The following is a 22,583-nucleotide window of genomic DNA, read 5'->3' on the forward strand; positions in this document are numbered from 1 at the left end:
TTCCATGTGGTGCCAAGAAATATGTATATTCTTTTGCTGTCCCATTTAGAAGATACTTTAACTCTTGGTTTTTTTTTTTATATTTGGCTAGGCAATGGGGTTAAGTAACTTGCCCAGAGTCACACAGCTAATAAGTGTTATGTGTCTGAGTCTGGATTTGAACTCAGGTCCCCCTGAATCCAGGGCCAGTGTTCTATCCACTGTGCCACCTAGCTGCCCCTAACTCTTGTTTTTTCCAGAAATTCATTCACTTACATAGTCTCTTTTATCTTTCAGTTAGATTTATCCTAAATTGCTCAGTAAGTATCAGTTCCGGGGGGGGGGTTGTTTGGTTTTGTTGTTGTTGTTGTTGTTGTTTTTATCCACTTCGCCACCTAGCTGCCCCCACGTTTTTGTTTTTGTTTTTGATTAATTTATTTTGATTTATCAACAATCGCTTCCACATGCTTTTGAGTTTAAAATTTTTCTTCCCCTTCCTCTCTACCACCCTCCCCAAGACGGCGCAAAATCTGATGTAGGCTATACATTTACATTCCTATTAAATATATTTTCACATTAGTGATGTTGTAAGTAAGAATTAGAACTAATAGGAGGAGCCACCAGAAAGAGGAAACAAAACTCAACAGAAGAGAAAAAAAGATAGCAAATAGTATGCTTCAATCTGCATTCAAATTTCATAGTTCTTTCTTTGGATGTGGATAGCATTTTCCATCACAAGGACTTTAGAGATGTCTTAGATCCTTGTATTGCTGGGAAGGGTTAAGTTTATCAATATTAGTCATCACACAAAGTGGCTGTTACAACGTTCTCTTGGTTCTGCTCACTTTACTCAGCATCAGACCATACAAGTCTTTCCAGGTTTTTCTGAAGTCAGCCTCTTCATCATTTCTTATAACACAATAGCATTCCATCATATTCATATACCACAACTTGCTCAGCCATTCCCCAATTGATGGGCATCCACTCAATTTCCAGTTCTTTGCCAGCACAAAAAGAGCTGCTATGAATATTTTTGTTCATGTGGGTCTTTTTCCCATTTGTATGATCTCTTTGGGATATAGCCCTAGAAGTGCTATTGCTGGATCAAAGGGTATGCACATTTTTGTAGCCCTTTGGGCATAGTTCCAAATTGCTCTCCATAATGGTTGGATCATTTCATGACTCCACCAACAATGCATTAGTGTTCCAATTTTCCCACATCTTCTCCAACATTTATCATTTTCTTGTTTTGTCATCTTGTCCAATCTGATAGGTGTGATGTGGTACCTCAGAGTTATTTTGATTTGCATTTCTCTATTCAATAGTGATTTAGAGCATTTTTTCATATGACTATAGATGGCTTTAATTTCTTCATCTGAGAACTGCATGTTCATATCCTTTGACCATTTATCAATTGGGGGATGACTTGTATTCTTATAAATTTGACAGTTCTCTATATATTTTAGAAATGAGGCCATTATCAAAGAGACTAGACTGGTTGTAAAAATTCTTTCCCAATTTTCTACCTTCCTTCTAATCTTAGTTGCATTGGCTTTGTTTGTGCAAAAACTTTTCAATTTAATATAATCAAAGTTATCCATTTCACTTTTCATAATCAGGTTTTTGTTTTTAAACCATCATTTGAATTCCAGGTGTCTTAGACCATGGAAACAGCTGGAGTTGCTTTATCTTTAGCACATAATTTCTCTTTTTCATTCATTCACTCTTGGCAGATGGACTAACCTGAGACCTTCACGTTAGGGGAAGAATATCAGATGCACCTTCTTCTAGCAATTGGGATTACAGGTATCAAATTTAGGTCCTACTTCTCACCTGGGGGGTCAAATCCTAAGTTCCCCCTTCCTCTGAAGATGGTTCCCATTCTTCTCAACAAAGAATTAAGTTCCTGATCTCCTTCCCTGCAGGACCCTGGATTAGAGTGACTACAATGAGGCCCTGCTCCTTCCCTGAGGATTAACCATGGATCTCTCCTTCTCTGGAGATCTAGATCAGAGTCAAAGTTGATCTTGGCTTAGTGGTTGTTCAAGATCTGATTTTGCTGGGGTACAGATTCAGATCATCTAGCCTCTGGAGACTGTGATTGGAGTTTTCCCACTGCTTATTCCCTGGGGATGAGTCACAAATCTTTTCTTTTAGGGACCTAGATCACGTCAGAACTACTTTATTGGCCCTTGCAGGACCAGGATTGACCACCCCTCCCCACTCCATACCCTCCAGGAAAGGCTAGCTTCTGGCCTTTTTGGGGTAATCACATTTCTCCCCTCCTCTGGGGACCAGAATCAGAATCAGAGCTATCTTCAAGCTTCTGGGGTAGCTCTTACTACTGCCAAAACCCTACTCCTCACCTGGGGGCTTGCAACCTCAATGAAATCCTTTCCCCCTTCCTATGGGATTGAGCCCATGGTCCCTGTCTCCCTCTCTTGGGATGGAAGTGACAGAGTTTCAGACCCTGTGCCTAAAGGCTAAGTCATATAAAAGTCAGGGGCTAAGTAGTGGTGCAGAGCAGGAGCCTGACATGCTCACCAGCTATTGTCCTATATATGTACTCCTCTTCTCAGCTAAGCTCCTTGAAAAATTGCCTACAATTAATGCCTTTCTCACTTCTAACTTTCTTCCAACCCTGTTTTTTACTTCATTATTCAACTGAAATTGCTCTTTAAAAGCTACAGTGATCTCTATCCCCGAATTTAGAATTTAATGGCTTCTTATTGATCCTCATGCTTCTTGACCTTTTTTACAGCATTTGACATTTAGGATTATCTTCTGGATACTTTCCTCTCTAGGTTTTTGGGACTCCTCCTGTCTACTTCTTGAGTCTCTTTTGCTGGATCTTCATTTATGTTATTTATAGCCACTAATGGGGGATAATCCCTGTGGCTGTCTTTAGTCTTTTTCCTTTTTCTCTTTATGGTTTCTTACTTGGTGAGCTCATAATATCATTATCATCTCTAGGCGAATGATTCCCAGATCTATTTGTCCAGCTGTAGTCTCTTTCCCGTGTTGCAGTACCAAATCATGATCTCTTATTGGACTTGAACTGAATGTCTGACCATAGACATCTGAAACTCAACATGTCCAAAACAGAACTGATTATCTTTTCCCCCAAACCCTTGCCTCTTCTGAACTTCTTTATTCCTTTTGAGACCACCACTATTCACATCGCCCAGGTTCACAACCTCAGTGTCATTCTCAATTCCTCCTTCTTGTTCATCCCACAGAGCCAATCAGTTGTCAAACTTAGTCATTTCTTTCTCCACATTTCTCATATAGGTCCACTTCTCCCTACTTATACAACCACTGTAGGCCTTTATCACCTCCTGCCTGGACTATTTTCTCAGTTTATTTTTCTTATTACTATGGTGTGTATTTCTACAACTATATCAAATACTAATGGTGTTTCATCCTTGATCTTCTTGGAAAGCTCTTTAGCATTTCTCTTGCAAATTAAAAATAACTCTGAGGTACTACCTCACACCCATCAGATTGGATGACAAAAAAGGAAAAGGACTAATACTAGAGGGGATGTGGGAACATAGATATACTAATGCATTGTTGATGTAGTTGTAAACTAATCCAATCATTTCTGGAAAGCAATTTGGAACTATGCCCCAAAAAGCTACGCTTTAACCTAGACTGCAAGTAGATTTTTAATCCCCAAAGGGATTAAAGAGGAAAAGGATTCGTATGTACAAAAAAGTTTATAGCAGCTCTTTTTGAGGGGGCACAGAATTGGAAACTGAGGGGATGCCCATCAATTGAGGAATGGCTGAACAAGTTATGGTATATGAATGTGATAGAATACTATTGTGCTATAAGAAATGATGGAGGGGCTGGTTTTGGAAAAACCTAGGAAGACTTGCAAAGTGATCAGAACTAGGGGGACAATTTATACTGTAACAGCAACATCGTAAAGATAATCAATCTACTTTGAAAGATTTAGTATTGGGCTCCACAATGACCAATCATAATTTCAAAAAATTCATGATAACACATGCTATCTACTTCCAGCTAGAGAGCTGATGGATTTAGGGTGTATACTGAAGCATGTTTTCTTCTTTTTCTTCTCTTTTCTATTTTTGGACACAGCTAATTCAAGAATTTGTTTTATATGACCATAGGTATTTGTAAGGTGTCTTGTTTTTCTTTGCCTTCTCATCGGGAGGGTAGGCTAGAGGAGGAAGGGAGGGAATTTGGAAGTGAAAATAAAATGTAATTTATTGGGGAAAAATGTTTTTAAAAGGGGAAGCCCTGTAGCACTTCTCCATTACACATAGCTCTTGGTTTTAGGAGATATTGTGTATCATACTAAAAAAAAAGGTGTTTATTTTAATGCTTTTTAATTTTTTTTACTCACAGAAATGCGTGTTGTATTTCACAGACTTCTGCAAATAGCAGTATCAATTCCCTTGTATTTCTATTTAGTAATTACTATATATGTATATGCAACATATATACACACATATATTTATATTTCTAATATTCTGTTCTGGTTCTTAATAACTTCTTTCTTTTTCTTAGAATCGGGTAGGTCCGAAAGGGATCCCCAATAAAGTCCTACACTTAATACAGATTTAGAGCTGGAAGGAAATTTTAGAAAGAACGGATAAAATATCTGCCTAATGTCCCACTAATACTAAGTATAAAGCCTGGAGTTTAACCCGAGGTCCTCTGTTTCTAAATCGGGTGTTCTTTTCAGTTTATCAAGCTGCCCAATAGCACTCGTAGTTCCCCATACAGGGCATTCCCTCTTCATACTATTCCTGGACATTCCCTCTTCATACTATTCCTTCCCACGTCCCTTTCACAGAATCTGTAGTTTCCTTTAAAGCACAGTTTAGTTATTATCTCCTCTGAGCACCTTTTTTTTTAATCTCTCCAGTTCATAGCACCTCCCATTCATTCAAATTACTTTGCTTTTTGCTCGTGTATATTCTTTGCATATGCCAGCCCTTTAACATTCATTCTCCTGTGGTAGAAAGGAGCTCGATAAATAATTGCTGAATTGCAGGGCACCCCTATTTGGTAACTTCTTCTTGTTGTTATTTGTTGTCACTAAATTCCACTGTAGTAAAATTCCAGTTTGTAAAAAAAAAGTTGTTGCTGTTAGTAAATTCCACTGACCTCTGGGTGGAGATCAAACACATAATCTTAGTTTCATTTGCACCTTGCAAATTGAGTGTCTGGGGTGCTGTCAGAATAATAATAGCTAACATCTATATAGTGTATGCTATATAATATGTGCCAGGCAGTGTGCTAAGCCCTTTACAATTATTTCATGTGATTCCACATATTTCTATTATTCTTAAATAATTTAAATTTTGTAATATTTTCAGGTCCAAATCTAAGCAGTGAGTTAATTATTCCCTTAAGGTAGCTTAGACAGGAGTGTAGCACATACTAATGACAACAGCTTTGTTCTATAGTGACAACTTTGTAAATCAGATATGCAAATTCTCTCATCACCTTTTTATTAGAAGTATTTGTAACCCAAAGATAAGCAATATGCACAAAACAAATCTATGGAAAATCCCCTCAGAATTATGTAAAATCATTGAAGGGATGCAAAAGTGTAAGTGTAGCTTCTGATCGAAAACTGAGAAAAAACTGACAAGGATGAATAACGTTTTTGCAGGTAATTTCTAAAACACTCTACATGTGTGAAGCACTTTCTTTCTTTGTTTTCCATCTAAAAGACAAGCGCCCTTTAGAAAAGATTTCCATCAACAGGATCCTTCACCGTAGTGGCTTATTAAATTTTAAAGAACTGCCGTTGAATTTCAGCTTTGACAACGAAACAGGCACCTTGTCTTAGCAGCAGGTGTTTTCTCGGTCTTTCAGGCAGCATCCACGGATTTCTACGACTAAAAAGCCCAAGACACTACAGGACGTAGCATGCCAGTCATCAAGTCTAGGTAACGGGTTCGTAGGCTCATCTTCAACCACTTCGCATTTCCCCTCACACGCCTTCACCTCGAAGACTGCAGGGCTCTTTGGGACCCTCACCAAAAAAGCCAGGAAATCTATCAATCTTCCCACGTTGCCGGCAGGTTTTCACATCTGAATCCCCGTACCCATCTAGGTCAGGGGATGGAAGGATCAGTCACGTGGCAGCAAACTGAGTCCCACTGCTCATTCCACCAACTGTCCGCAGCTGGGGGCTCCGTAAGGCCAGGGATAAACTTGCAACTGCCGCCCTTCGAGAACCTTCCAGAAACGCCGCTCTCCAAATTCCAATCACCGCATTCGCCGCAAACACCCTACATGGCAGTTCTGGCTCATCCCATACAACAGCACTATCAGCTACAGTTGAAAACAAGGAAGAGGTCGCTTCACCGCGCGCACTGATTCCAAAATCAGCTGCACTTTCCCATCCCCTTGCGTTCCCCAGGGCAAGCTGCTAAAGAGAAAACCTTTTCTCTATACCCTAAAATGTACTTTCAGTACTAAAACGGAAGTCGTTTTTACTTCCTAGTGGGGAACCTGTTCACTTTTTTTTTTCTTTCCCTCAAGTCCTTTAAAGATAGAACTATTTTTTCTCTCTCATTCCGCGTCTATTGCGACGGCGGTGACGTCGACGACGTCACGACGCTGCGAGATCGCTACGCTGCATGGCTGCGGGAAAGAGTCGGAGTTAGGAGGAGGGGGAGGGCTGGACCCCGAAGTGAATATCTCAGTTAGGCCGTGGCGCGGCCTACGCCAGTCCTTTAGTTTTTTCAGCCGCCCCGCTCGGTCATGGCCGAACACTCGGCCTCCAGACATCCCGTGCCGCCCATTGAGTCGGGTAAGAGGAGGCGGGCGTTCCCATTTACTCCTCTAGTGACCGGAGCTCGCTAGTGGGCTTCTCTAGCGTCCCTTTCCCCGGGGCCGACCGTTTTCCCTGCCGTTCCACCCCCAAGTGGCGCGCTCTGCCCCTGCCCCGGCTCAGCTCTTGTTTCCCCTTCTTCCCGCAGAGCTCTATTTCCTCATCGCCCGGTACCTGTCCGCCGGTCCGTGCCGGAGAGCAGCCCAGGTGAGTGAAGGCGACCGGCGGGGTAGCGCTCCGCACCTTCCTGCCCGCGCCAGGCGATCGCATTGTCAGCCGCCTCTTCTCCGCTGCCGTGGCTTGGGGGGTGGCGGGGGCAGAGCGATCTCGCTTCTCCCCGCCGGTCTCTTAAGCGAGGGTTTTGTGTGTTGCAGGTGCTGGTGCAGGAACTGGAGCAGTACCAGGTCTGTACTTCTCTCCCATCCTTCCTCTCTCTCTCTCTCGTCCCCCTCCCAACTCTGTCGTGTCCCCTCCCCCATTTCTTGCCCTGTGAGTGGTGCCTTCTCTTTTTGACTCATTTGACCAGATTGTCCTAAATCAAAGTTTTAGTAATATGTGTGCGGTTTGTTTTATTTTTTTTTCTAGTTGTTGCCGAAGAGATTGGATTGGGAAGGCAATGAACATGACTGGAAATATGAGGACTTGGTGAGATTTTTGCATTATATACTGCAGCTTAAAAAAAAAAACTCCCCCCCCCCCCCCCCCCCCCCGTTAACAAACCAGAAACTAAAATTTTGTATACATAGGCTAATATATAAAACCATCTTTTCTCGGAAATGTGTTTTGTCTTTTTAGTTGAGAGTGTTTGTTTTGGCAATTCAGTCAAAACAGAGTTGTAGGTGGTTCTTAACAAGGAGTGGCCATTCATCTAGGTAGTTTTCTTTGTCTTTGGCATTTTGATAATGAAACTTGGGCCATTATCTCTCACTTCACTTGTTCTCCACTGCTCATTGAGTAGTAAAAGTCCTGGACCTTGAAACTGGGGAATCATTAGTGTTTATCTGCTTAACATGCTTGGTATTGTTTTAAGTCCTTTGTGGAGATTCTAGAAGATAAGATACTACAGAAATTTGCAGTTCTAAGTTAACTTGCAATTGACTTCTGTGTGATGTTTCATTATATGCCTTTAAAAACACTTTTGATAGACAAATGAGGACGTAAAGTCTAGGTTCTATTTTCCCTTTTGTTTCCTCCATTAGTAAAGTGTCACCAATTCAGTTCTGCAGATATTGGAGGTTATGTAGGATTAAGCAGTGGGATTTATGTGCCAGTACTATCGGGTTTCAAACATTTATTAGCTGTGTGGCCTTGGGCAAGTCACTTAACCCCTGTTTGCCTTAATCCACCAGAGAAAGTAGTGAGCCACTCTATATTTGCCAAGAACCCTATAGATGGTATGGTCCCTGGGGTCATGAAAAGTAGAACCTGACTGAACTCTTCTTTTTGAACTCAAATCTGGCCTTAGACATTTACTAGCCCAAGGTCACTCAGCTAGTAGGTGTTTGAGGCCAGATTTGAACTTGTGTTTTTCTGTGTATATATAATACAAGGGCAGCTAGGTAGTTCAATGGATAGAGCATTGGGCCTGGAGTCAGGAAGACCTAAGTTCAAATCCAGCCTCAGACACTTGCCTCAGTTTCCTTATCTGTAAACTGAGCTGGAGAAGGGAATGGCAAATCACGCCAAGCACCTTCCTCAAGAAAACCCCAAATGGGGTCTAAAAGAGTTGGACACAGTTGAACAACAAAGTCAGCCTTAGGTTGGGAAAGTTAATTTTTTTTGGTCCAAGGGGAAAAAAATGATCACATAAGTAACCTAGAATTAAATATTTAAAAGAACTATTTGGGGGAACCAGTTTTGTCCTCTATTCATCTCTCCCTATATAAATTTCCTTTTATAAGGTTTTTTTTTAAGAAATCTTTTATTGATGCATTTTTGTCTGTCATTTTAACTATGCTGTTTCCTGATTGACTCTTCCCTTGTGGCAAAAAAAATTAAGAAACAAATATGATATAGTAATCACATTTGAAAATGTATGCCATGTTCTAACCTAGTAGTTTTACCTGTGTCTCTGCTGATGGTGAAGTTATATTTGATTATCTATTTTCTGGGACTATAGGAAGTTGTATAATTGCTTGTTTCATCCTCCCCCCCCTCCCCCTTCACAGCATAGACTAGTTACTAAGCAAACTCAAGGCATGGGGTAAGAGACAAAGTTCCCACTATGTATGAGCCATACTGCCAAGCTCTTTTTGCAAATATTATCTCATTTGTTCTTCACAACAGGTATTATTATTTCCACTTTACACTTGAGGATACTGAGGCAAACAGGTTCCATGACAGCTAATAAGTGTCTTAGGCTATATTTGAACTCAGATTTTCTTGAATCCAAGCCCAGCTTTCTTATCTATTGCACCATCTAACTGCATGGTTTGTGGGCTTACTGAATGAACTTATTATGTGTTGGATCTAGTATTACTAAATGACTAATTAGATGAACCCTACTGCTTATTAACATGGGTGCTGGTGAGAATGGGTTCTTCAAGAGTTTAGCCATAAAACAGAAGGAGATATGTGAGATGATGGGGTAGTGGAGATGGATGGATCAGGTGAGTGTTTTTTGAGGATGGAAGAAACATGGGCAGCAGAGAAGCCAAGGAGAAAATTAAAGTAGGTCAGAGGGTGGGGATGATATAGAGGTCAATATGCTGGACAAAGAATAGGATTGGGATCACTTGTGCACTGAGAGTGGTTTGTACTTGCCAACTAGAATGGCACTACCACTTGATGTTAGATGGGTAAAGAAGCAGATAGTCGCAGAAGGCATGTGAGATGAGAGGGAGGAGAGAAGAGAATATTTTAGGCTTCTAGTAGACATTGTGTTCCTGTAACCTTCTCTGGTGCCACCTTATACACGGTACCAAGAGGAGGATTAGGTATGCTCTTTACTCTTTGACATTTCCAAACTGTTAGACTGTATCATCCTCTCCAGTTACTCTTTTTGTTCATCTATGGGAACTCCCTACCCGCCATTCATTCTTCCTCCTTTCTCAAGGAATTTACTATATATACCCCACAGTCTTCTTCCCCTACTGCACCCCCCCAGTCCTTCACTATGCTTGCTCTCATACTTGAGGACTTAAGTGTACACAGTGATATCCCCTCCAACACCTTGGCATGCTGGTTAATTATCCTTAAATTCCATGACCATCGCTCACATGCATCTGTCTTCATGGATGGTCATGTCTTTGATCTCATTATCACTTGAACTCTGAAATTACATTTCAGCCTTCTACCGTTACTTCTGCTTCCATTTTCACAATTCTGATCTTCAACACTAAGACACTAAAATTACCAATCATTGTCTTCCTCTGAAGCCACCATCCTTACTCAGACCTTTTTATTTTTTCATTGTTTTGATCATGGCTAACTAAACCCTGTCTTTCAAACTGAAATTTATTGTCCCCCAGTCAAGTTACTTGTCATTACATGACAAAAACAAACCAACCAACCAGCATTGGGTTAACTTTGACCAATAACTTTCACCAACTTCTCCACTTGCTTACTGGTGAATGATATTAGAGGAAACCACAGCTGTACCACATGGTTCCACTAAAAATGTAATGGACCCTCACTTAGAACATGGTAATTATCTTTCCCTCCTGCTTGATTCTTCACAGCTGCTGTTCCAAAACTATACTTCCCTATACCACACTACCTGTAAATTATCTCAGTGTATGACCTCTCCTAGTTTACTCAGAAAATTAAGGTCATTCGTTATGAGCTTCCTTTAATTACCTAATCTGCCTGTCAAAACCTCTTTATCATTCCTTGTCCTTTCATTGAATCTAGTCTCTGAGGGAGAGGTGGCCCTTCTTGCTAAGACTTATCCCCTACTTCTGTCCTTGTACCTATCCCTTGTTAGGCCTAGGAGTTGACCACTTCAGTTATATCCTCTTATCTCATTGGCTCCTTTCCAGCTACCTATAAATATGCCCACATATCCCTCCCTCAAGCGGAAAAAAAACCCCAATACCCTTCTTCCCCTCCCACCTTTTAACATTCTCATAAGATAGCCTTCATCTCATATAGGCACAGACTTTTAAGATTTTGAAGGGTCATCTTTGGTCATTTAGTTCAACCAGTAAATAAAAGGAATCACAGTGTAACGTACCCAGCAAAACCAGCCTTTGCTTCAAGATTTACAAGAGGTAGGAGCCATATCTCTTATTGAGGCAGTCTGTTCCACTTTTAGGTAGCTTGAATTGTCAGTATTTCCTGATTTCATGCTTACAGTTGTCTCTTTGCAACATGTGCTCATTTTTTTTTGTTCTCTGCCAATCAGAACAAGTCTTAATTCCTCCTTCACATGACAGCCATTCAGATACTGGTACACAGTTACCATGCCAAATATGCAGGTTTTTCAGTTGATCCTCATGTCATGGACCCAAGCCTGTCGCCATCCTAGATACCCACTTCTGTAAACTCCAACTTATTAATATCCTTTTAAACTGTGACAAGCAGCTGAACAAAGTATTCTACAAATGTGAGAAAGGCAGAGTACAATGGGACTCAGCTTCCTATTCCTGGAATGGATGAGCACATCAGTGTAGCCCAAGATGGCATTAATTTTCTTGGCTACCATATCACATTGCTAACTGACGCTGAGCTAAAATTAAAACAAGATCTTTTTTCACAACAATTGCTATCCATTCATACCTCCCCATCTTGTACTTGTAAAGTTGATTTTTTGTGCCAAAGTACAAGACTTTATATATAATTCTATTAAATTTCACCTTATATTGAGCCCAATGCTCTAGCCTGTCAAGATCTTTTTGCAGCCCATCAGCCATTGTGATAGCTATCCCTCCTAGCTTTGTTATCTGTAAATACAATAAACATAGTGTGTCTTTATCCATGTCATTGTTACAAATATTAAACAGCACAGGGCCAAGCTGGTGTCCTCTACTAGCGACCTCTTGCCATGTTGCCCATTGACAGTTATTCTTTGCGCCTGGCATACAGTCATCTCTGAATCAGTGATTTTCCTATCATTTAATCCATACCTCTCCATCATCACAAGAATTATATGAGATACTTGATCAGAAGCTTTGCTAAAATCATTTAATTTAAAAACTTCTTTTTATTAATTTTGAATGTAAATGCAGGACGACACAGGATTCAGTAGAAAATCATGAATTAACTATTTCATACTGTTTACTTTTTTTGAAAAACTGTGTTAAATGCTATTCATTGTTTTCAAGGCTACTCTGCTTTCTGTGCTGCCTTCTAAATTTTCTTTTGTTCTGTGCTGTGTGCACTTTTAATTTTTTTCTTTGTGTTTTTTATTTAGTATTTCATTTTTCCCAGTTACGTGTAAAAAGTGTTTTTAACATTCATTTTTTAAAACTTTGAGTTCCAAATTTTCTCCCTTCCTTCTTCCTCACACCTCCTCATTGAGAAGGCAAGCAATTCAATATAGGTTATACATGTGTAGTCATGCAAAACATCCATAATAGTCATGTTGTGAAAGAAAACGTAGACTATGGGGCAGCTAGGTGGTTCAGTGGATAGAGCATTGGCCCTGAAGTCAGGAAGACCTGAGTTCAAATACGGCCTCAGACACTTTGACACTTACTAGCTGCGTGACCTTGGGCAAGTCACTTAACCCCATTGCCTACAAAAAAGAAAGAAAGAAAGAAAAAACATAGACCAAAAAAACCTCAAGAAAAATAAAAGGGAAAAAAGTATGCTTCAAATCTGTATTCACATACCATCAGTTCTTTGGGGATGGACAGCATTTCTTATCATAAGTCCTTCAGAACTGCTTTGGATGGTTGTATTGCTGAGAATAGCTAGGTCATTCACAGCTGATCATCTTACAATATTGCTATTACTTTGTACACAGTACATTTCACTTTGCATCGGCCCATGCACAGGTTTTTCTGAGAGCATCCTGCTCGTCATTTCTTATAGTACAATGGTATTCCATCGTAATCACACACCACAGCCATTGTTCACCCATTCTGCAATTGATGAGCATCCCTTTAATTTCTAATACTTTGCCCCCAAAAAGAGCCACTATAAGTATTTTTGTACATACAGGTGCGTTTCCTTTTTTTTTTTTTTTTTTTTTTTTTTGCCTTTTGGCATACAGACCTAGTAGTGGTATTGCTGGGTCAAAAGTAAGCATGCCCTTTGGTCATAGTTTCAAATTGCTCTACAGAATGGTTCATAGCTCTACCAGCAGTGCATTAATGTCTCACTTTTCCCATGTGCCCTACAACATTTGTCATTTCCCTTTTCTGTCCTATTAGCCAACCTAATAGGTATGAGGGAGTACCTCAGAATTGTTTTATTTTACATTTCTCCATTCAGTAGTGAGTTAGAGTATTTTTTCATATGGTTATAGATAGCTTTGATTACTTCCTCTGAAAACTGAACACATCTTTTGATCATTTATCAGTTGAGGAATGGCTCTTATTTTTATAAATTAGACTCTGTTATCTATATGTTCGAGAAATGAGGCCTGTATCAGAGAAACTTGCTTCAAAAGTTTTTTTTCACAGTTACTATTGTTAACTATTTCCTTCCATCCTGTCTCCTCTTCCCTGTTTATTCTATTCTCTCTCTTCTTTTACCCCATCCCTCCTCAAAAGTGTTTTGCTTCTCACTGCCTCCTCCCCCAGTCTTCCCTCCTTTCTATCACCCCATGCCTCTTCTCTTATCTCCTTTCCCTCCTACTTTCCTGTAGGGTAAGATAGATTTCTATACCCAATTGAGTGTGTATGTTATTCCCTCTTTGAGCCAATTCTGATAAAAGCAAGGTTCACTCACTTCCCCTCACCCCCCCATCCAATGTAAAAGCTTTTTTTTCTTGCCTCTTTTATGTGAGATAATTTACACCATTCTACCTCTCCCTTTCTCTTTCTTCAAGTACATTCCTCTTTTACCCCTTAATTTTATTTTTTAAATCTCATTCTTTCATATTCAACTCAAACCTCTATGTATATTCCTTCTAACTACCCTAATAATGAGAAAGTTCTTATGAGTTACAGATGTCATCTGCCCATGTAGGAGTTGTAAACAGTTTCGCCTTGTTGAGTCCCTTATGATTTCCCTTTCCTGTTTACCTTTTTGTGCTTTTCTCGAATCTTGTATTTGAAAGTCATATTTTCTATTCAGCTCTGGTGTTTTCATCAAGAATGCTTGAAAGTCCTCTATCTCGTTGAATGTTCATTTTTTCCCTCCTGAAGGTTTATACTCAGTTTTGCCTGGTTGGTGATTCTTGGTTGTAATCCTAGCTCCTTTGCCTTCTGAAATATCATATTCCAAGCCCTCTGGTTCTTTAATGTAGAGAAGGTGCTAAATCTTGTGTTATCCTGATTGTAGCTCCACAGTACTTGAATTTTTTCTTTCTGTCTACTTGAAATAGTTTCTCCTTGACCTGGGAGCTCTGGAATTTGGCTATAATATTTCTGGGAGTTTTCATTTTGGGATCTCTTTCAGGAGGTGATCAGGGGATTCTTTCAATTTCTATTTTACCTTCTGGTTCTAGACTATCAGGTCAATTTTCCATGATAATTTCTTGAAAGATGATGTCTAGGCTCTTTTTAATCATGGCTTTCAAGTAGTCCAATAATTTTTAAATGATCTCTCCTGGATCTATTTTCCAGGTCAGTTGTTTTTCCAATGAGATATTTCACACTGTTTTCTAATTTTTCATTCTTTTGGATTTGTTCTACTGTGTCATGATTTCTCATAAAGTCACTATCTTCCAATTGCTCTATTCTAATTTTTAAGGAAGTATTTTCTTCAGTAAGCTTTTGGACTTCCTTTTCCATCTGGCCAATTTTGCTTTTTAGGGCTTCTCCTCATTGACTACTTTTTATTTTTTTTCTTCCCCCCCCCATTCTGCCCTAGAGAAGATTACCATTAGACACACATAGGGTGTGTGTGTGTGTGTGTGTGTGTGTGTGTGGTGTGTGTGTAAAATCCTAATATGCATGTTTCTGTTTATCACTTATTTCTCTGGAGGTGGATAGCATCTTCTTTCATAAATCCTTTGAAGTTGATTTGAGTATTTATAATACTCAAAATGAATTAGTCATTCAAAGTTGTTCTTAAAAAACATTTTTATTATATATTGTACAATCTTCTCTCATTTCCTGTTCTGCTCATTTCAGTCTCCATTATTTCATGCAAGTCTTTCCATGTTTTTCAAAAATCAACCAGTTCATTGTTTCTTACAGCACAGTAGTATTCTGTCACAATCATATACCACAACTTGTTTAGCCATTCCTCAGTTGAAGGGCATCCCCTTAATTTCCAGTTGTTTGACACAATAAAGAGAGCTGCTGTATTTTAGAATATATAAGTTCTTTCCCTTTTTCCCTGATCACCTTGGGAAATAGACCTAATAGTGATATTGCTCCGTCAAAGTGTATAGGCAGTTTAATAACTCTTTGGGCAAAATTCAGTTGCTTTCCAAAATGATTGCATCAGGGACAGCTAGGTGACACAGTGGATAGAGCATTGGCCCTGAAGTCGGGAGTACCTTAGTTAAATTTTGGCCTCAGACACTTGACACTTGGCAAATCACTTAACTCCAGTTGCGTCACAAAAACAACAAAATGGTTGGATCAGTTCACAGTTCTACCAACAGCAAATTAGTGTCCTAATTTTTATATATCCCCTCCAACATTTGTGACTTTCCCCTCCTATCATTTTAGCCAATCTGATAGGTATAAGATGATATCTGAAAGTTGTTTTAATTTGCATTTCTCAAACCAGTAATGATTTAGAGCATTTTTATATGACTTTATATAGTTTTGATTTCTTTATTGAAAAACTGCCTATTCATATTCTTTGACCATTTATCAATTGGAGAATGATTTCTATTATACATTTGGCAAAAGTTCATTATGTATTTGAGAAATGGGATCTTTATCTGAGAAACTGTCTATAAAAATTTTCTCCCAATTTTCTGCTTTCCTTCTAATCTTGGCTACATTGTTTTATTTGTACAAATTTTAAAAATTTAATGTAATTGAAATTATACATTTTGTTTCACAATGCTTTTTTATCTTGTTTATTCATAAATTGTTTTCCTACCCATAAGTCTGATGAGTAATATGTTCCATGTTTTAATTTTTTTGTGATGTTTCCCTTTATATCTAGGTCTTGTATCCATTTTGACCTTATTTTGTCAAATGTTGTAAGATATTGGTCTGTGCCCAATTTCTAGCAGATGCTTTCTAGCTTTCCCCACAATTTTTACCAAATAATGAATTCTTATTCCAATAGCTTAAATCTTTACATTTGTCAAATGCAAGGTTACTATAATCATCTGCTACTGTTTATTTTTTGTCTACTTTGTTCCACTGATCTACTTTTCTATTTCTTAGCCAGTGCCAGATAGTTTTGATAATTACTGCTTTATAATGTAATTTAAGATTTAGTACTGGAAAGACTAATATGTAAACTGATACAAAGTGAAATGAGCAGAACCAGGAGAACATTTTACACGGTAAAAGCAATATTGTACAATAACAAATTGTAAATAATTTAACTATTCTAAGCAATACAGTGATCCAAGACAATCCCAATATATAAAGACTAATATAAATCTGGTTTGTATAAAAGTGTTTTATTACATTCATGTAGCAACTGGGTTTGTTTTTTGGGAAGTGTACTCCCAGGTATTTTATACTGTCTACAGGTATTTTAAAGGGGGTATCTCAACATAAAGGGTGATACCACAAGCAAATTAAGAGAGCATGAAATAGTTTATCTGTCAGATTTATGGATAAGGGAAGAATTTAGGACCAAACATATATGGAGAACATTGCAAAATGTAAAATAGACAATTTTGATTATATAAAATTAAAAAGTTTTTGCACAAATGAAACCAATGCAACCAAAATTATAAGGAAAGGGACAACTGGGGAAAAATTTTTGCAACAACTATCTGTGATAAAGGCCTCATTTCTCAAATATATATATATATATATATATATATATATAAATATATATATATATATATGTGTGTATATATAAGAGAACAAAGTCAGATTTATAAAAATAGGAGTCATTCCCCAATTGATAAATGGCCAAAGTATATGAACAGGCAGTTTTCAGCTAAAGACATCGAAACTATAGTCATGTGAAAAAATGCTCTAAATCACTATTGATCAGAGAAATGCAAATTAAAACAACTTTGAGTACCACCTCACACCTATCAGATTGGCTAATATGACAAAAAAGGAAAACATTGGGTGTTGAAGGGAATGTAGAAAAATTAGGACACTTAATGCATTGTTCGTGAAGTTGTGAACTGAGCCAACCATTGGAGAGACCAATTTGGAACTATGCCCAAAGGGTGATAAAACTGTGGATGTCCTGTGATCCACAATGTCACTTTTTCTAAAATAGGTTTATTTAGATATTCTATTTTCCTCTTCTATTCAGTCTAAGCAGTTTATATTTTTGTAAATATTCTTCCATTTCACTTAAATTGTTAAATTTATTGGCATATAATTGGGCAAAATAGCTCCTCATAATTGTTTTGATTTCATCTTCATTAGTGGTATAGTCACCGTTTTCATTTTTAATATTAGTGATTTCATTTTCTTCACATATTTAAGTCGTATTTGCCAATGGTTTATTGGGGTTGTTTCTCCATTAAAATGAACTCCTAGTTTTCCTACACTCAATTTTATTAATTTCACCTTTAACGTTTAGAATTTTCCATTTGGTATTTAGTTGGGAATTATTAATTTGTTCTTTTTCTAATTTTTTTATTGCATTCCTAATTCACCGGTCTGCTCTTTCGCAGTTTTATTGATACAAACATTTAAAGATACAAATTTTCCTCTGATTACTGCTTTTGCTGCATTCCATAGGTTTTGAATTGTCTCAATATTGTTATTCTTTTTAATAAAATTATTGTTTCTATGATTTGTTCTTTAACCCACTCATTCTTTAAGATTAGGTTGTTTAGTCTTTAGTTAGTTTTCAATCTGTGTTTCCCTGGTCCCTTATTGAATATAATTTGTATTGCATTGTGTTTTTAAAAGTATGCATTTCTGCTTTTCTGCATTTAACTATAATGTTTTTATGCCCTAACATATGGTCATTTTTTGTAAAGATATCACGTATGGCTGAGAAAAAGATGTACTCCTTTGTGTTCCCATTTCACTTCTCTCCAGATATTTATCTTATCTAAGATTCTGTTTACCTCTTTGACTTCTTATTTATTTATTTTTTGTTATATTTATCTAATTCTAAGAGGGGAAGGTTAAAGTCCCCCAGTATTATAGTTTTACTATTTCCACCTCTAGTCCCTTTAATCTTTCCTTTTAAAATTTAGATGCTATAACATTTGGTGCATATAGGTTTAGTAGTGATATTGCTTCATTGCCCATGGTACCTTTTATCGTAATGTAGTTTCCCTGTTTATCTCTTAATTAAATCTGTTTTAGCTTTAATTTTGTCTGAAATTATGATTGCTACCCCTGCTTTTTTTAAATAGCTAAAGCATAATAAATTCTACTCCAGCCCTTTATTTTAATTCTGTGTTTATCTCTCATTTTTAAATGTGTTTCTTGTAAACAACATATTGTTGGATTCTGATTTTTAATCCATTTTGCTGTCCTTTTCCGTTTTATTGGTGAGTTCATCCCCTTCACCTTCAGAGATATAATTACTAGTTGTGTATTTCCCTCCATCCTATTTTTCCTATTTATCCTTCTCACCTTCTCTTTTTACCTTAGCGCTCGTCACATGTCTAATTTACTTTTACCCACACCTGCCTAATCCACACTCTTTAAGAATCTGTTTTCCTCTCCTCTTAATCATTCTGTTCCTTACTCTACCCACCCGTCTAAGAATCCCTCCCTTATGCTGTCCCTCCACCTTACTACTTCTTGAACTATATACTATTCTAAAAGGCTATCCCTTATCGTGGCTACTTGCCCTCCTACTTTCTTTATAAATTTAAAGACTTTTATACCATTTTAGATGTATATATTATTCCCTGTTTAACCCAGTTTTGATGCAAATAAGGTTCCAGCACTACCAGCCCTTCACTCCCACCTGCTTCCACTGTAACAGCTCTTCTAGTTATGCCTTGTTTTTATGAGATAATTACTGCTCCTTTCCTCTTCAAAATAGAATGTTCCAAGTGCTTCAGTCTTTCAGTGTAGTAACTGCTAGATCTTATGTTATCATCATTGTAGCTCCACCATATTTAAATTTTTTTTTAATTGTTACTTGTATTTTCTTGACTGGAGAGCTTTGAAATTTGGCTGTGATGTTCCCATGAGTTTTCATTTTGGGATCTCTTTCAGGTGGTGATCAATGGATTTTTTCTATTTCTGTTTTACCCTCTCATTCTAGAACTTTAGGGCAATTTTCCTTGATTTCTTTTAATATCATATCTAGACTCTTGTTGATCATAACTTTCAAGTAGTCCAACAATTCTTATATTGTCTCTTCTGTTTTCTAGATCTGTTGTTTTCTAATGAAATGTTTCACATCCTCTTCTATTTTTTTTCATTCTTTTGATTTTGTTGTATTATTCCTTGGTGTTTTATAAGTCATTAGCTTCCCATTATCTAATTCTAGTTTTTAAGGAGTTATTTTCTTCCTTAAGTTTTTGGATCTCTTTTTCCATTTGGTTGACCTTCTTTTCATAATTTTCTTGGATTGCTCTTATTTTTTTCCCTGATTTTCCCTCAACTTCTCCTATTTGATTTTTAAAGTCCTTTTTAAGCTGTTCCAAGAAATCTTTTTGGGTTTGTGACTATTTAACATTTTTCTTCAAAGTAGGTGTGATTTTTTAAAAATTTAACTATCTTATTCTGAGTTTGAATCCAGATCTTCTCTATCCCCATAGAACACTGTCTATAGTTGGGCTCTTTCTCTTTTGCACACTCACTCACTATGTCTTTATTTGTGCATTCAGTAATTTATTTTAGCAGCATATTATAGTCAGGTTCTAGTTCCAGGGTGTGTGTGGCGAGAGGGGAGGAGAGGGAGTGATGCCTTAGGCTTCAAATTTTAGTACTGTTGTTTCCTAAGTACTGTCTGGGGGCCTGACTTCAAGCATTCATTCCTCTCTGCCCCTAGCCACACTGTCACCACAAACACTCTTGGTCTCTGTAGGTCGATCAGCTTCAAAGTTCAGCTAACTTCCTTGTCCTGGAAGCTAAACCATTTACTCTGCTCTCCTGCAGGTGTCCACAGCCAGCAGGGTCCCTGCCCCCTCTGCCACCACACTCACCACACAGCCTTCAATCACATACCTCAGGGAAGTGGGGTCTTTCCTGAGGTCCTCCCCAGTTGTCTTAGGAGGACAGCTACTTTACTCCAACTTTTAATTATTTCTGTGGCTTATAGTCTACTTTGAGGTGACATTTTGACTTTTTTATGGGAGAGTTTCTGAGAACCCACTATTTTATTACACCATCTTCCCAGAATTCTCCAGCTTTGTTAAAATCTAAGTAAACTATATCCACAGCATTCCCATCATCTGCTAATTTAATGATCTTACTTAAAAAGAAAATGAGAATAATCTTGTGTGACATGTTTTTGATGCAACCATGCTGATATTTAATAATTACTACTTTACTTTCCAGATGTTTACCAAGTATCTTTTTTTTAATAAACCTTCCTAGAATCATATTCTTAGGAATCAAAGGTAAGTTCCCTGGTCTGTAGTTTGCAGACTGCTCTTTTGCCTTTTTTTTTGAAAACTGACACTTCTGCTTTTTTTCGAACTTTTAGTACCTTTGCTGTTTTCTGTTATCTTTCAAACATCACTTAAGAATGGTTCGATAGTTACATCTGTTCAGAACACAAGGATATAATTAAATTGGGCCCAGGTGACTGTAATTAATCAAGAGCAACTAGATATTCTCATTATTTCTTGATTTGACTTGGATATCAGCCCCTCTTTAAGTAATTTTGTTTCTGTCATTTCCAGTGTAAAGGTCCTTCTTCTTTGTAGATAAAACAAGATTTAAAATGTAGCAGTTCTCCCTTTACTTTGTTGTCATTTGTCAAGTGCTCCAAGCAGAGGTCTTATTGCTTTGTTCATCTTCCAGTATAGCTTTAAAAAACCCCTTTTTGTTGTAAGTGGCTTATCTTGCCAGCCTTAGCTTGTTTTGAGTTTTAGCATTCTTGATGCTGTTTTTTTAAAGTATTATTTTATATTGCCTGTCTTTGTTTCCATCTTCTGTACGTTTCTTTTTAAAATCTCAAGTTGGTGAATTCCATATGTGTCCACATTAGTGTTTTCAGACAAACTTCATTTTTCTTTCTTTTTGGAATTTTTTTCCAATTATTGGAATTTTTGTGTCTTAGAATTTCATTCTTGTGCCTCTCCCAGCCTTCCTGGGCTGACTTTTGCCAAAGCTTTTTCACTCTGAAGCAAGAAATCGTACATATCTCTATTCTAATGTACTCTGAACCTTTTTTTTGATACTTGCTTTGCCAAAATATAGCATTTCCATCATTTCCATCCCAGTCACCTTCGATGTTCTTTACTCCTACTGCCTAATTTACAGATGAGGGTACCCAGACCCAGGGAGGTATCTCCCTGACAGAGGTTAAATTGAACCCATAGCTTCTGATGCCAGGAATGGTATTACTTTTCAGGCACTAGTGGAAATGCCACAGTAAGAGAAAATTTTCAATGATCTTCTTAAATGAAAATTACGTAATATGGGAAAATTGCATTGGACTCAGCACTTGATGTCAGGATGAAACATAAGTCTACAAGCACTAGTGAAAAATGTAGTCTCTCAAGTAATTTTGATCCTTCAATTGCTTCAGATAATCACTTGTGTTGCGAAATATGAGCGAGGAGCTTTATGTAGTTTTTCATGTTGTTAAGATTATAACTAAAAACAAATTCATTATATTACATTAATACATTATATACAAATTATTATATACATTATACGTTATATACAAATACATTAATAATGTAAAGGTTTTTATTTTTATAAAGTATGAATCTGAAAATTATAAAGACTTAAGTTTGTGGTTTTATTGTTTAAGATTTGTTATAAAATTGTAATTAAATTTTAAATTTTATTTGTATTAAATATTAAATCAGAAAATTATTGGTGTAGTTTTTTATAAAAATGAGAAGTGGGGAGGGTGACAGTTATGTAAAAATGAATGACCTTGCTTCATGAAGTTGGAAAAACCATTGCTTTACTGCCTATAGGCAGGTTCAGAGTACAGAGAAGATGTTGATACCTTCTAAAGGTCTACTTGGTAAAACCTGCTTCTTACTTGCTCAGTTGCTCTGCCTTTCTAAGTGTGACAACTAAGGTTGGGAGAGATTATAACTTGCTTAAGTTTAGGTAGGTAGCAATACAGCAGCTTGAGCCATTGTTTTCTTAAGGGTAAGATTTCATTTCAGCTGGCATTTATTAAATGCCTACTCTGTTTACGGCACTGGGCATACAAAGACAAATACAACTCAAATAACCCATACCCTCAAGGAACTTACTTTTCACAGGGAAAGATTTGGCCTTATTGTGTAAATAATTTACACTGTATCGGAGGTCGGATTGATTTGGTCAAGAAAATAGCTTGCAGTACAAAGTCTGTTAGAAACCTTAAAGTGTGCACACTTCTTTACACATTAAAGCATTTGAATTTGAAATTGAATTGAATTGAAATTGAACATTTGAAGTGTATACTCTTCACAAGTGATCTGTAAGGGTATAGCTGACCATTTTGTGTGGTTGGTTCAGTGGTCTCC

The 22,583-nt window shown here is 37.5% G+C and overlaps 1 protein-coding gene across 4 annotated transcripts in view; it reads left to right on the forward strand.

Moving 5' to 3' along the window:
* The first annotated feature begins 6,637 nt into the window (after positions 1-6,637).
* Positions 6,638-22,583, forward strand: part of BRWD1 (bromodomain and WD repeat domain containing 1) — a 170,796-nt gene continuing 154,850 nt past the window's right edge. For 3 of the 4 annotated variants that reach the window (XM_020973839.2, XM_020973838.2, XM_078146491.1), the window contains exons 1-4: positions 6,638-6,781; positions 6,951-7,009; positions 7,177-7,206; positions 7,388-7,447. In XM_020973839.2, the coding sequence (XP_020829498.1) occupies positions 6,733-6,781; positions 6,951-7,009; positions 7,177-7,206; positions 7,388-7,447 (198 nt within the window). In that variant the 5' untranslated portion in view covers positions 6,638-6,732. Of the gene's footprint in view, positions 6,782-6,950; positions 7,010-7,176; positions 7,207-7,387; positions 7,448-22,583 lie in introns of those variants that run through there. The other variant, XM_078146490.1, reaches the window with a different exon arrangement.

The sequence above is a fragment of the Phascolarctos cinereus genome, unplaced genomic scaffold, assembly GCF_003287225.1.
Source record: "Phascolarctos cinereus isolate Bilbo 61053 unplaced genomic scaffold, phaCin_HiC Scaffold_726;HRSCAF=1367, whole genome shotgun sequence".
NCBI classification, from domain to species: Eukaryota; Metazoa; Chordata; class Mammalia; order Diprotodontia; family Phascolarctidae; genus Phascolarctos; species Phascolarctos cinereus.